We start from the raw sequence: 14,582 nt of genomic DNA, 5'->3' as shown, positions 1-14,582 counted from the left end.
AGAGATGTACAATAGATATGCAATAATTAATAAAGATAAGTTAAATCTTTTACTTAGAATATGTGATAGAAATATGAAATAACATTGAAATAGCACTGATGTTTATTTACTTTAATTTAATTAAATATTCAAAATTCGAGCTATGTCCGATAAACTTTGAACTTACTTTCAATATATTGATTTAAATTGAATGTATAATTTAGATTGTGCATCTTATTTTTAAAAATTAAAAGGTCAGATTCTTAAGGTCAATATTTATAATATATATATATATATATATATATATATATATATATATACAGGGTGTCCGGTAATAGTCAAGCATCAACCGTCGTGTGCAGATTCCTGGGATCATTTGGAGACGATTTTTCCTCAGCGAAAATGTCGAGGGAGGTCATTATTTTTTGCATGTTTTCAATTTTTGCCATCATGTATCTTTGTAACTAAGCCTTAAATTAAAATTCTATTAAAGTAAACTCTACCTAAAATTAACTGAAGAATGTGAATTTATTATTATTTTATTTCCACAAGGCTTAGTTTGCGAAAAACCCTTTATTTTCAATCGCTTATAACTCGAAAATTATTGGTGTCTCGACATTTTTGCTGAGGAAAAATCGTCTCCAAATGATCCCAGGAATCTGCACACGACGGTTGATGCGACTATTACCGGACACCCTGTATATACATGTGTATATATGTATATATCTACGCATAAATATGCATATTATTTTTCGTGTGAAAGTAAATTCTGTTGAAAAAACGCGATATATATATATATATATATATTGTATATAAAAGACGTTGGCAAATTAAATGCGTTTAAGAGTTTTCATATTTTTACAATTTTTAAATCTTTTTCCTTAAAAATAATTTAAAAATGCAATATTTTTAAAAATATAACGCTCTCTTGAAAAATGTACAGTTACAAGAATACAATTTTTATCAAAAAAATTTTTTTAGGTAGTAATTTAATATTCAACGCAGAAAAATAATTTTCGACACTGTAAATTTTTTAAGGGTCCTTGATCCTGTTCAAAATGCTACCATCACTCTAATAAAAAGATATGTATTGCATACATTTTCATGTTTACAACTGCACATTGAATAAAAAATGCATCTTGCATTTGACGATACTTCATTAAAATGCAATAATATGGATAATAATCGCATTATCATGTCCACTTTAACCCGTCCATTCCTGTTTTGTAATTATGTATCCGCTGAACTTTGACATAATGTATATGAAGTTGAATCACGATTAAATGTGTATAATTATACTGATTAGACAACTATTATATTTTATATATATACTATTATTTTTATACGGAAGTGAGGCTCTTATAATATATTGAGCTATTGTCACATAGTTCATATATATGATTTAACAGATATAATATGACATATTCTGTGCTGTATGGTCGATAGATCATAGTGTGTTAGACAGTTTTAAATTCTGCTTTTAATAGAATTGTCGCTGCTGTTTGTTTTAATTAAAACAATTTTTTTAATTAAACGTGGTGAGTATAAATTCTTCTTGCTTTTTTCAAAATTTGTTTCTTTTTTAATTTTTGAATAAATTATCCCAATAAAAATTTCTGTATGTGTAACTGAATTATGTGCACAATAAACTTATTTTTTTTATTCTAATTCTTTTGTTAAGTTTGCTTTTCCATCTTGAAATTCAAAATATGGAAACCATTTTCGTCTCTTAATAATAATATTACGTTGTATGTACATCAATAATTATTTTTACATAATAATGATACATTTGTGCACAGTCATATTTATTTCAGGACTTCTTATTCGTATTTTTATGAGTTTATATGTTCTCTTATTATTATATTAGGATATTTCGCAATCCACTTTTATTAAATCCATTAATTTATTCCGTCAGCAAATTACTAAGTGATAATAATGAAATTTTGGATAATTTTGCTATACAACGTTTAAACCAATAATTTAAAAACCTAAAAAAATTTTTATATTATATATATATATACTTTTTTGGAAAAAAATAAGCTCAAAACTAGACTCTTCTTTCTGAACACCCAAATTTATGATAAATTTTCCATAGTTTCAAAAATGGTTTATGAAATTTTTTATTTTCTTTTAATCTAAATACACATGTATATAACTCTAAAATAAAGCTTTAATATCCTTTTTTTCAAAATTATTAGAATTTGTAGAAGATGGATAAAAATAAGCGATTCAATCCATATGTCAGCGTCGATGCTGAAGAAGAAATCGTTATTTCTGGTATCGCCGGGCGATTTCCTAATTCCGACAATATAAAAGAATTTCAAGAAAATATTTTTCATAAAATGGACCTTGGTTCTAACGATCATCAACGCTGGACTGATTGTAATGATATATATTTTTCTCTAAAATTAAGAATATCCTTTTTAATACAAAGATGCTTATTGCATACATATGCTATTGTTATGCTTGACAATATTATTTTTATTTTAAATCTTGACAGATAACTATGAAATGCCCCCTCGAATAGGAAAAATGAACAATATACAAAAGTTTGACGCAGGATTCTTCGATATACCAGCTTCAGAAGTTCATGTACTTGACCCTGGAATCAGAATGTTACTCGAACATACCTACGAAGCAATCATTGATGCGGGTGTAAATCCCGCAGAATTACAAGGAACGAACACAAGCGTCGTCACAGCAATAAGTGTTTCTGATACATATCTGGATTTAATATATGAAAAGCCTCACGTATGTGGTTCACGTATTGATTATTCAATAATTAAAGTATCGAAAATTGTTCAAAAAACACGCACTTCTAAAATTATATAAAGATATTTACATGCGTGTGTGTATACAAAGATATTATTGCTAAATATAAGGAAAAGATTTCTCCGCTTGAATGCTATATCGCGTTATTGCTAATAGATTGCTGGATTACCCATTCTTGGATGCAGCAAAGCAATGATAGCGAACAGAATTTCTTATTGGCTCGGGGTTACTGGACCATCGTATAACATCGATACTGCATGCAGTTCGAGTCATTTCGCTATGGTTGAGGCTTACAGGATGATTCGATCTGGCGTTTGTGAAGCTGCTATTGTCGCCAGTGTCAATTTGTGCATCCATCCTTTTATAACTCGTCAATTTTTTCATCTGGGTACGTGAAGATAATAATATTATTGCGTTCAAACTTGTTGCGTTGTATAATCAATGTTGCGCTTAGATGATTATAAAATTAGCTGGGTAAAGATGAGATGAAAATATGTAAATTCGTTTTATTGTTAGATAAGATAAAGATGATTTTGTTTTAAATATATTTAATAGATAAAAGATAAAATTATGTGGCGATTCATCAACTTCCAGATAATATTATTTTTAAGACCGCTTATGTAAACACAGTTATAAAAAAAATGTAAATTATAAAAAGGATATAAAAATATATTCATATTTTTATTGTAGAAGTTTTTAACGCTTACTGCTTAAGTTCTACTACTTAAGCATTTTATGTACTATAACTTTAAACCAAATTATCTGAACATTATCTAGAAATTATCTAGAAATTATCTAGATAATTATCTAGATAATTTCTAGATAATTTCTAGATAATTTCTAGATAATGTTCTAGTAGATAATTATCTAGATAATTTCTAGATAATTTGGTTTAAAGTTATAGTACATAAATAAAATTTTAAAGTTATAGTACTAAATTATCTAGATAATTATTTATTTTAGTAAGGATAACACTTTTTTTTAACTAAGATGCAGATATAGATAATACATATTTTTATTATAACTATAAAGATAAGATGACGCCAAAATTTTATCTAGATGATTATCTATATAATTTTATTTTGATAACAGCAAACATTGTGTATAATGATATAAAAAAAAAAGTAGGTAGATATTTATCAAAATTTTCAAGTACTTATAATAATTATCAAAAGAAACTAATTGTAAGTAAAACAGTATTGTATCTTTTATTGGTCGAAATTATTTCTTTATATTGAAATAAATGAACTATTTATATTGTTTTAGGGGTTCTATCTGCTGATGGCTATTGTAAACCTTACGATGAAGAAGGCGCTGGTTACATGCGTAGTGATACAGCTGTAGTAGTGTATCTACAAAAGGCAAAGGATGCAAGGAGAATCTATGCGACTTTTGTCTATGGTAAAACCAACTGCGATGGCTTTAAAGAAGAAGGAATCACCTTTCCATCATTTGACAAGCAAAAAATGCTACTGGAAGAATTTTACGAAGAATGTGGTGTCTCGCCTCTTGAGCTATCTTACATGGAGGCTCATGCAACTGGTACCTTAGCTGGTGATCCTGTGGAACTTCAAGCCATCGATGAAGCGTTATGCGCCAAAAGAGACGTCCCTCTGTTACTGGGTTCAATAAAGTCGAATCTTGGACACTCTGAACCCGTTAGCGGTCATTGTCAAATTACGAAGGTAAATTTACACAACAAAACAGAATCAATACAATTATATAAAATGTAATGCTATCTGTAAGCTTGTACAAGTATTTTGTTTCAATTGCCAGTCATTTTTTATTATTTGTTATAATCATTGAAGATATTATTGCCATTATATATAAGAAGTGTATTCATTTCATAAAGGTTTTGATAGCGATGGAAACTGGTATAATTGCCCCTACTATACATTTCAAACGTCCACGAAAAGATATGACTGCTATCATTGAAGGTAGAGTAAGAATAGTCACTGAACCAACAGAATGGAAAGGTGGTTACATCGGTATTAATTCCTTCGGATTTGGCGGTGCTAATTGCCACGTCTTACTGAAATCAAATCCGAAAATTAAAGTCGACAATGGAACGGAAGATAATTTACCTAGGCTTGTAGCTGTATCTGGAGGTACCGAGAAGGCAGTTAAAATTATATTAGATGACGTAAGCATACATTACAATTTAATTCACATATAATCTAATCTTCTTTGTATATCTCGTATCTTATTATTATAGGTTTATCTTATTTTTATTTACTAAATTAATCATTTTAATGTGTTAATGTACTTACTTTGACTATAATATTCAAGATGCAAACAAAGTATACATATAAACTTATAAGTGTATATAAACATTTAAGTATATATAAACTTTTAATTAACTGCAAGAATGTGTTATTAAGATATTATAAGATAATTGTTATATATTTACAATTATAGAGTAATGATATCTCTATAGGTACAGATGCAGTCCACAGATGTAGAATATATTTCTCTGCTACATCGTATTTATAGCGGCAATATAAAAAATCATCCCTACAGAGGATACATAATTGCCGGAGCTAAAGTGTCCGATAAAGCAATAATTAAAATAGGACACAATTTATCTACAAAAAAACCGATTTGCTTTATATTTTCTGGAATTGGATCTCAGTGTTTTAACATGAGTAAGTAGATCAAATGTCATATTACATTATAATAATATAATATTTAACAATTGTTATAAGATGTAACATACTTATTTGCAATTAACGTTAGACAATTTTAAATTATACATATATAATAACAAAATTAACAGAGATATAATCTAGTTATTTTTAATTATTTTTAATTATTTGCGAATTTTGTAATTCTTGGAATCATGTTTATTATATTAACTAAATTTTAATATAAATTAAATTGATATAAACTAAAATATAATAATAATACAATAAAAATAACGTGCAAAATAAAATAAGTAATTTCGAGAAATATTTATATATGTATACTGAGTAAAAATATTAAATTATTTGAAAGGATGTGTCTACAATATCATGTAATAAATAAATTATATTTTTTTTAAACATTGGTAGGTCGTGCTTTAATGAAATTTCCAGTATTCACTAAAGCAATTCAGAAATGCGATACTGTTTTGAGACCTCACGGTATATTTATAACAGACATTCTAATAAACAAAGACAAATATATTCTCGACAACGTAGTCAATTTATTTGTGGGCCTTATTGGATTACAGGTATGAGAAAAATCCGTATAAATAAAATATGCTATCTCTTTTATATATATTGAAGAATATTTTTGTATTTAAGTTTTTATAAGGATCATATCTTTTTAATGATCAGTATTTCATTAAAAAATTAAGTTTTTTATAAACAAATTAAAATTGAAAGGAGCCTGTCACATATATATAATTGCATGCAGAAGGAGAAAATAATATCTTATAATATTATTTTATTCGGAAGAAATAGAAAGTTGGATGTTTTACGTGTATTGCAGATCGGAATAGTTGATCTATTAACAAGCATCAATATAATTCCCGATATTATAATGGGTCATTCCATTGGCGAGTTAATTTGTGGATACGCCGATGGATGCTTAACTGCCGAAGAAACGATCATGTTGGCATATTATGTCGGCTTAGCATTTCTCAAATCAAAAATAATAGACGGCTCAATGGCTGAAATTAATCTCGATTTTAAAACTATGAAGAATATATGTCCATCGGATATCGATGTAGCTTGTTGCAATAGTCTACATAATTCTATCGTGAGTGGACCAACAGACTCTGTAAGAGCATTCCTCGCTAAACTACAGGTTTGAAAATAGTATAAATAATATTTATCACGCTTATTATAATGTCGAGTTTAATAAACGAGAAAGTTTATTTTTATTTAGAATAATAACATTTCTGCGAGAGAAATTTCCTGCGGACGTATACCTTTTCATAGTCGTTACGTCGAGCCCTCAAGAGTCAAACTTTTGGAATACTTGAATCAAATATTGCCACAGAAAGCGTCTCCGAGCTCAAAGTGGTTGAGTGTGTTCTCTTATGAATGGTTCAACGCATCTCCAAAGTCATGTCTAGCAAAATATTATGCGAAACATTTGTTAACCCCGGTATTATTTTCGGAAGTTGTGGGTTTAATTCCAAACGACGCAGTGACGATTGAAATAGCACCTCACAGTATCCTACAATACGTTCTGAATGATTCCCTAGAGACAACAGTGACTAATGTCGCGTTATACAAATTCTGTCATAAACCGAATATTGAAATATTTTTAGACGCAATTGGAAAACTTTATAATGCAGGATTGCAGCCGCAAATCGCAAATTTATATCCGGAAGTAAAGTTTCCTGTAAGTCGTGGTACACCGATGATCTCTCATCTTGTAAGGTAAATACTGTTTGATATATAGCATAAGTCCATTTTACTATAGAAGACCAGAGGTTGAAAGAATTTTAAAAACTAGAAAATTAATTATTTGCATTATTAATTGCATTATTTTTAACTATAATGTATAAGATAGTAAACAAATACAAACTAATGTTTTATACATTGTTGAATTAATGACATTCTTTTTAGATGGGATCATTCTGAAGATTGGTATATATACAATTATTCACAAAGAAAACTTGACATGAGAGAAGCAATTATTACTGTTAATGTAGAAGAGGAAGAATTTTTATATTTGACCGGCCATGTCGTTAATGGAAAAAATTTATTACCGGCTACGGGATATCTTTTACTTACATGGCAGATGATCGGCTGGTTAAGAAGGCAAAATTATCTCGATATACCAATTGTATTCGAAGATGTTAATTTTCAACGCTCTACGATTTTATCACCACAAAACTCAGTCGATTTAACTCTTATGATCCAGGAAGGTATATAATTTCGGAAACTGTATACAAACATATAATTGATATATAGAATTTTCTTTTCCTAGTCGGCCAATTTAGTCTTCGGAATTTCATTATAAAACATAGAAACATTTTTTTAAAGTACAATTATAAAAAAATTAATATCGGTATTGTTATAGGTAGTAGCAAATTCGAAATAATTGAAGGAGGCAATGCTGTTGTTACTGGAACAATACGAATTCCAGTTAATATTGAAGACGAGAAAACGTTCATTACATTTATCGATCGAAATAACAATGATGAAGAAGAAATGAGTACGAAAGACATCTATAAAGAATTAAAGCTTCGCGGTTATCAATATATCGGCGAATTTCGTGGATTAAAAAGCGCGTCAATCACGGGAAGGAATGGTCATATCGCCTGGACTGATAACTGGATAACATTTATGGACAATATGTTACAGTTGATGATTTTAGGACAGAATTCGAGAAGTCTCCTTGTCCCAACAAGAATTCGCAAAATAATAATCGACCCGAAATATCACCTACAACAGATTGACAAACTTCCAAATGATGAAAAACGTAAATTTGTAGTATTATAAATTACAAACTTTAAATATAAGATTACAATCCGTATTATTTTTTTGAAAATATCTAATATATCATTGTATGTCTGTTATATTACAGAAGTGCTTGTACAAAATTATAAACATTTAGACGTTTTAATATCTGGAGGAATAGAAATATCCGGCATCGTGGCTACACCTATATCTCGCAGACAAAGAGCAACCTATCCCGTTCTTGAAGAGTACAAGTTTGTTGCTCATCGGGATCTAAATGCGTTATCTTTGCAAGATGCAATAAGAATGTCGGTGCATCTTGCTCTTGAATGTTATAGCACGATAAACGTAAAAATCATCGAATTCATCGAGGATAAGGATCAAGTGATGCCGGAGAATTTAAATTGTTTACTTGTGAATAAAGTTTTAGATGATTTACCGCAAATTCAATCTGATATCAAACTGGTAGCAACACACGAGCGATTCAAAGATATCGCCTTGCCTGACAACGTTTCTACAATAGAATTTGGGAAACTGACGAGAAATGAAAATAGTTTGATGATTATAGGTTTCGGAATTCTAACAAAAAATAAAAACGAATTATATGAACAATTGTTGCCTGTCATAATGCCGCAAGGATTTCTTCTAACGTTGGAAGAGTTGGATCCTATCTACGACTACTCATGCCTGAATAAGTATGGGTTAAAAGTAATTTTGGAAAAACGCACCAACGATAAGACGTTTATATTATTAAGAAAAATACAATATGTAGGGAAGAGTCAGAAGATAGTACACATAAATAATTATGAATTTTCATGGGTAAATAAGCTTTTATCATTCATGAACGTAGAAAATGAAGCTACAAATACGAGGATAATACTGGTCGCAGAAGGAGACTTTGAAAGCGGACTAATCGGTCTTGTCAATTGTTTGCGAAAAGAACCAGGTGGTGAAATGATAAGAGGTGTATTTATACAAGATAAAGATGTGCCTACTTTTTCATTACAAGAATCATTGTATATGAAGCAGCTACAACTGGATTTACCAATTAATGTTATACGTTCCGGTAACATTTGGGGATCTTACAGACATTTTCTGTTACCACCACTAGAACCAAAACTCGTACAAAGTGCCTTTATTACTCAGATGGTACGTCAAGAATATTTAGTATTTAAGAAAAACTGAAATAATTGTGATATTGCTTGTTTATTCATAAATGAAATAATGATTTGATGTAACTTTAATTGAATTAAAATAATTTGTTATACTTATTTATTTTAGGTACAAGGTGACATGAGTACCCTTTGTTGGGCACAAAGCAAGATATCTTTCGTCAACGATAACGATGAAGAAAATTTTATAAGAATAGTCTATGCGTCTATTAATTTTAAAGATGTCATGATAGCTAGCGGTAGACTCAACCTCGAAACTATCTCAGACGAACCAAATAATGGTTCTTTGCTTGGAATGGAATTTGTTGGTTTTAATAAAAATGGACAAAGAATAATGGGTCTTTGTTCAGCTGGGTATGATAGTAGTGATACAGAATTTTAATTATATATAATTTTAGTAAATAAACTGTATGAAATATAACTTTTTTATTATAGAGAATTCTTATTCAATTAAATTGTCTTTATTATATGTATATTTTAATTAGAAATGCGCTTACGATAAAATAAGACATGAAAGAATTGTTATATTTTATACGTTTCTTTTACTCGTAGATACATAATATTATTTAAAATAAAAAAAATTTTTAATGTCACTTTAATATGATAAATAATACATTTTTTAATTCATTATTTTCAGAGGAATGACAAATATTCGCGTAGCTGACAAATATCTCAGTTGGATCATACCTGACAACTGGACGATGGAAGATGCTGCGACGGTCCCTTGCGTATATAGCACGTGCTATTACGCTTTATATCTGAGAGGTAAAATGAAAAAGGGCGACAAAGTGTTGATTCACTCTGGTACGGGAGGCGTCGGTCAGGCTGCGATTCATCTCGCGCTTTACGAAGGTTGCGAAGTATTTACGACGGTCGGGAGTGTCGAGAAACGAAACTTTATAAGAGAAACGTTTCCCTCTATACCCGAGGATCATATCGGAAATTCTCGAGACACGAGTTTCGAACAAATGATTATCCAAGGAACGGGAGGTCGCGGAGCGGATATCGTATTGAATTCTTTAGCCGAGGAGAAACTGCAAGCATCCGTTCGTTGCTTAGCAAAGGGCGGCCGTTTCCTCGAAATTGGAAAGTTTGACATGTTTGCCAATAGTCCTATAGAAATATTTTCATTCTCTAAAGGCATTAGTTTCCACGGCATTTTATTAGATAAATTATTTTCTGCGAAACCAGAGAATAAGACAGTACTTAGGAGCAAAATAACAGAAGGTTTAAGGAACGGCGCTATCAAACCATTATGCAGAAAAGTTTTCAAAAAGAATGAAGTAGAAGCTGCGTTTAGATATATGGCTGCCGGAAAGCATATTGGCAAGGTACGATTATTTTTTATTATACTTAAAATGGAGGAGTAACTGATTGGAGTAATAATAATATCTCAAAAAATGCACACAATTTTTAATTCCCTTGTATCTTTATTATTATAAATAAGAATTATCTCTTTTGAGTATCATAATACTTTTATTCTTGAATATTAAGTTAAACTAAAATTTAAAATATTTGATTTTTTGAGATATGTAAGCACTTATGTATGTATGTGCTTATGTTTTTATTTTTGGCTCTGAAAATGGATTTTGCTTATAATTTTTAGATTAACATCTCTTTAATCTATATTTCTCTTTTTCTTCTTTTATATTTTAAATCTTTTTTATCGTGCACTCTTTTATTCTTCTTCATCTCTGCCGCTCTTTTCAGCACCTCTTCTTTTTCTCTCTTTACTTGGTTTGGTAAATTCTTCATTCTTACAGACCTCTATCTGTAATCTACATTTCAATCTGTTTTTATTTTTTTTCTAACACCTTCATGTCTTCTTTCCTTTTGTTTTGATATTTTAAAATATACTATCGTTTTAAAAATATTATTTGTAGATAATAATAAAAATCCGAAATGAAGATGAACCCTTGGATGCACCTATACTCGCATATCCGAGCTACTATTGCCTGGAACACAAATGCTACATCGTCTTGGGTGGCCTAGGTGGTTTCGGTCTAGAATTGATTGATTGGTTGATTTTACGTGGTGCGAAAAATCTAGTATTGACTTCGCGAATTGGAATAAAAAACGGTTATCAGCGATCGAGAGTAAGGTTTTGGCAATCACAAGGTGTGAATGTACAAATCGTTACGGCTGTTGATACTTCGAAATACGAATATTGTGAATCTCTATTAAAATTTGCCGAAGAACAAGGTCCTGTGGATGCTATATTCAATCTCGCAGTTGTGTTGAAAGATGGTATATTCAAGAGTCAGTCTCCAAAAACTTTCGAAGAATCCTTCTTGCCAAAGGCATGGACGACAAAGAAGATGGACGAATTATCGAGAACAATTTGTCCCCAACTTCGACATTTTGTCGTTTTTTCTTCCGTTTCATGCGGAAGGGGCAACGCAGATCAAACAAATTACGGAATGGCAAACTCCGTAATGGAAAGAATTTGTGAAAGAAGAATGAAAGAGGGTTTACATGGTTTGGCTATACAATGGGGTGCTATTGGTAATGTTGGGCTTGTCGCAGATATGCAAGAAGATGACAAAGAACTTGTTATTGGAGGTACATTGCAACAGGAAATATCTTCTTGTTTGAATACATTAGAAGTATTCTTGCTACAAGATCGGTCAATCGTAGGCAGCATGATTGTTGCCGAGAAAAGGAAAGGTTTTGGCCAGGCAACGAATCCACTTGAAGCGGTTGCAGATATTATGGGTCAGTTTATAAATACAACTATTATGTGAAAAATTCGTGACATAACATTTATACGAAGTCAGCTATTACTCAACACTATTATAAGAGTACATTAGAACATTATAACAAATAATCGAGTGAATTAAAGTCATTGAAAGAAACGTAAACTTTAATCCCAAATTTTTATATCGCTGTTTTAAATAAAATCCGCTTAAAATTATATATAAATAATTCTTTTTAATAATTTTTAAAATAGGATTAAAAAATCCAAACATGGTGGCGCCAAACATATCACTGGCTGAACTAGGAATGGATTCAATGATGGCAGTGGAAATTAAACAAACATTGGAGAGAGAATTCGATATTTTATTGACAGCGCAAGATGTTCGAAATCTTAATTTTGCTAAACTTAAACAAATGACAAATGTAGCCGAGCAAAAAAAGCTGCATGACGCCACTGAAGATAATACAAATGGTTCGGACGGTTTAAAAATGTTGACTAGAAAACTTAACAATTCGGATTTGAGTCCAGATATTTATATAGAAGTTGGTACAAAGAGAGAAGTTGTTGGAAGCGAAATATTTCTTATACCAGGAATCGATGGTTGTGCCAGAGTATATAAACTGGTAGAATTAAAAATTAAATCTTCAGCGATGTGTTTGCAGCACGGTGTATTTCATATTCCAGGTGTTACTCGTTCAATAACGAAATCAGCAGCACATCTTTTGCCTGTATGGAATTATAACATAATCTATTTAAAATAATCATGTATGTACACACCTTTTTTACGTACTATATTATATATGTATGTTTCTTTTTCTAGTATATATTGAAGAAAATGAAAAGTCAAAAAGAGTTTTTGATTGTGGGTTATTCATTTGGATGTTTAATTGCCATCGAATTAGCAAGATTGTTAGAAGCTGAGAATTTCTCTGGACGTTTAATATTTATAGATGGAGCTCCTGATCTAATGAAACTTTTGGTTGAAAAAGTTCTTAATCAACAGTCGGAACAAGAATTACAAAATGACATTTTACTTCGTTTGATGAAAATGTATCTTGAATTTAACAATGAAATGGTTAGTCAATTATCAAAAATATACTTTGACTTTTTTCCTACAAAAATGATTTATGTAACTGTGTTTACATATAATTAATAGGAATAAATATATAAAATAAAACTCGTTACAGAATATGCTAAATTTATCAAATATGCTAAATACGATAAAATAAACTAAATTTTTTATCTTATTCTAGATTTAAAAAATTTTGAAAAGAGTTTCTTTAACGTTATTCAGATTGTTAACTTTTTGTTATTAATTGTGCATAATACAATATTATTATTTACAGCTTACATTAGAGTTGAATAAGTGCAATACATGGGAAGAAAAGTTAGAAGTAATTACTCATTATACGAAGGAGATCACTGATTTAACTGTTGAAAATAAAAAATTTTTATGTTCAACAATTTACGATCATATAATCGCTGTAAAAGATTATAATATATCTTTGTTGCCGCGCCTAAAATCATCTATAATACTTTTAAAACCTACACTTACATCTTTCACTTTTATTGAGGAGGATTGCGGTCTTTATAAGGTAAATTTGATTAGATCGTAAACTCTTTTATTATTTTTAAAATATTTCTTATAAGAGAAATTTTTTGTAGATTACCGAAGGTGCGGTACAAATTCATTATGTGGAAGGTACTCATATCACAATGATGGACAATGATAAAATAGCGTCATTTATTAACGAAGCATTGTAAATTTAAAAAATATGACGATAATTGCGAAAGTATAATTATGCAAAGCAATAGAAATATAATTATACTTCTCAAAAAATATTTTATGAAAATTTTTAAAATATAAATATAATAACTGTAGTTGCTGCTAAGCAAATATAGATACACATGGATCTGTTTCAGGAGTATTATAAAAAATAGAAAATAGCACTTAATGCTGCAAAAACAAAAATAATTGTATTTATTAGGACAGTGTCAAAGTTTCGGGAATAATTTAACCAATTAAAATATATGATCAAAAAGTAAATTGTAAAAGTATAGTCAAATATTTAGGTGTCAATTGAGATTTATATAACCTAATATAAAAATTACATTACATTAACATTATATTGAGAAAAATATATGCAGTAATGAAACAGCTCTATCCATTAATGGTCAAAAATTCCGCAGTCAGCAAACGCAATAAGATTTTTTTAAATTTATATAATGATACTAATTGCAAGATTAATTATGGCGGTGATATGATGTAGTATATGGCGAAAACAAACTTAAAACCTCTGCAAAGTTTCCAAAATAAATATTTAAAATTGATATCTAACGTTGATAGATATAGCAGGATTACTGAACTTCAAGGACAAATATAGATATCATATATTAAGGACTTTATTTTTAGTAGAGAGGAAAGATTTTACAATATACATATAGTTAGAACATATTTATTATGTTTACTAACGAAAGATGTAACGCATTTACATAAGTGTTAACAGTATGTCAAGAAACTTCAAGTGCCTTATCAAAAATATTTTATAAAGCATTATTATTTTG

The 14,582-nt window shown here is 29.6% G+C and overlaps 1 protein-coding gene across 1 annotated transcript; it reads left to right on the top strand.

Moving 5' to 3' along the window:
- Positions 1-1,433: 1,433 nt before the first annotated feature.
- On the top strand, positions 1,434-13,788 carry LOC145945392 (fatty acid synthase-like). Its single transcript, XM_083054356.1, has 20 exons — positions 1,434-1,517; positions 2,178-2,361; positions 2,480-2,730; positions 2,908-3,139; positions 4,018-4,436; positions 4,604-4,894; positions 5,189-5,396; positions 5,802-5,962; positions 6,223-6,540; positions 6,622-7,121; positions 7,311-7,612; positions 7,768-8,169; positions 8,275-9,296; positions 9,429-9,673; positions 9,957-10,650; positions 11,203-12,034; positions 12,270-12,745; positions 12,838-13,092; positions 13,364-13,612; positions 13,683-13,788. Exons 2-20 carry the CDS (start codon positions 2,190-2,192, stop codon positions 13,779-13,781), a joined length of 7,128 nt encoding a protein of 2,375 aa, XP_082910482.1. The 5' UTR covers positions 1,434-1,517; positions 2,178-2,189; the 3' UTR covers positions 13,782-13,788.
- Positions 13,789-14,582: the final 794 nt, after the last annotated feature.

The sequence above is a fragment of the Prenolepis imparis genome, unplaced genomic scaffold, assembly GCF_030444845.1.
Source record: "Prenolepis imparis isolate NDT839.2.m4 unplaced genomic scaffold, iyPreImpa1.0 SCAF_14, whole genome shotgun sequence".
In the NCBI taxonomy this organism is placed as follows: Eukaryota; Metazoa; Arthropoda; class Insecta; order Hymenoptera; family Formicidae; genus Prenolepis; species Prenolepis imparis.
The sequence above is the reverse complement of the archived record's forward strand: the minus strand, read 5'-3'. Positions and strand labels throughout refer to the sequence as shown.

Bases quoted from the DNA above. Each gene is read 5' to 3' on its own strand.
- LOC145945392 (XM_083054356.1), top strand. From the start codon at position 2,190: ATGGATAAAAATAAGCGATTCAATCCATATGTCAGCGTCGATGCTGAA. The intron at 5,963-6,222 runs GTATGAGAAAAA...CGTGTATTGCAG, and splicing joins TGGGCCTTATTGGATTACAG to ATCGGAATAGTTGATCTATT. The intron at 9,674-9,956 runs GTATGATAGTAG...CATTATTTTCAG, and splicing joins ATGGGTCTTTGTTCAGCTGG to AGGAATGACAAATATTCGCG.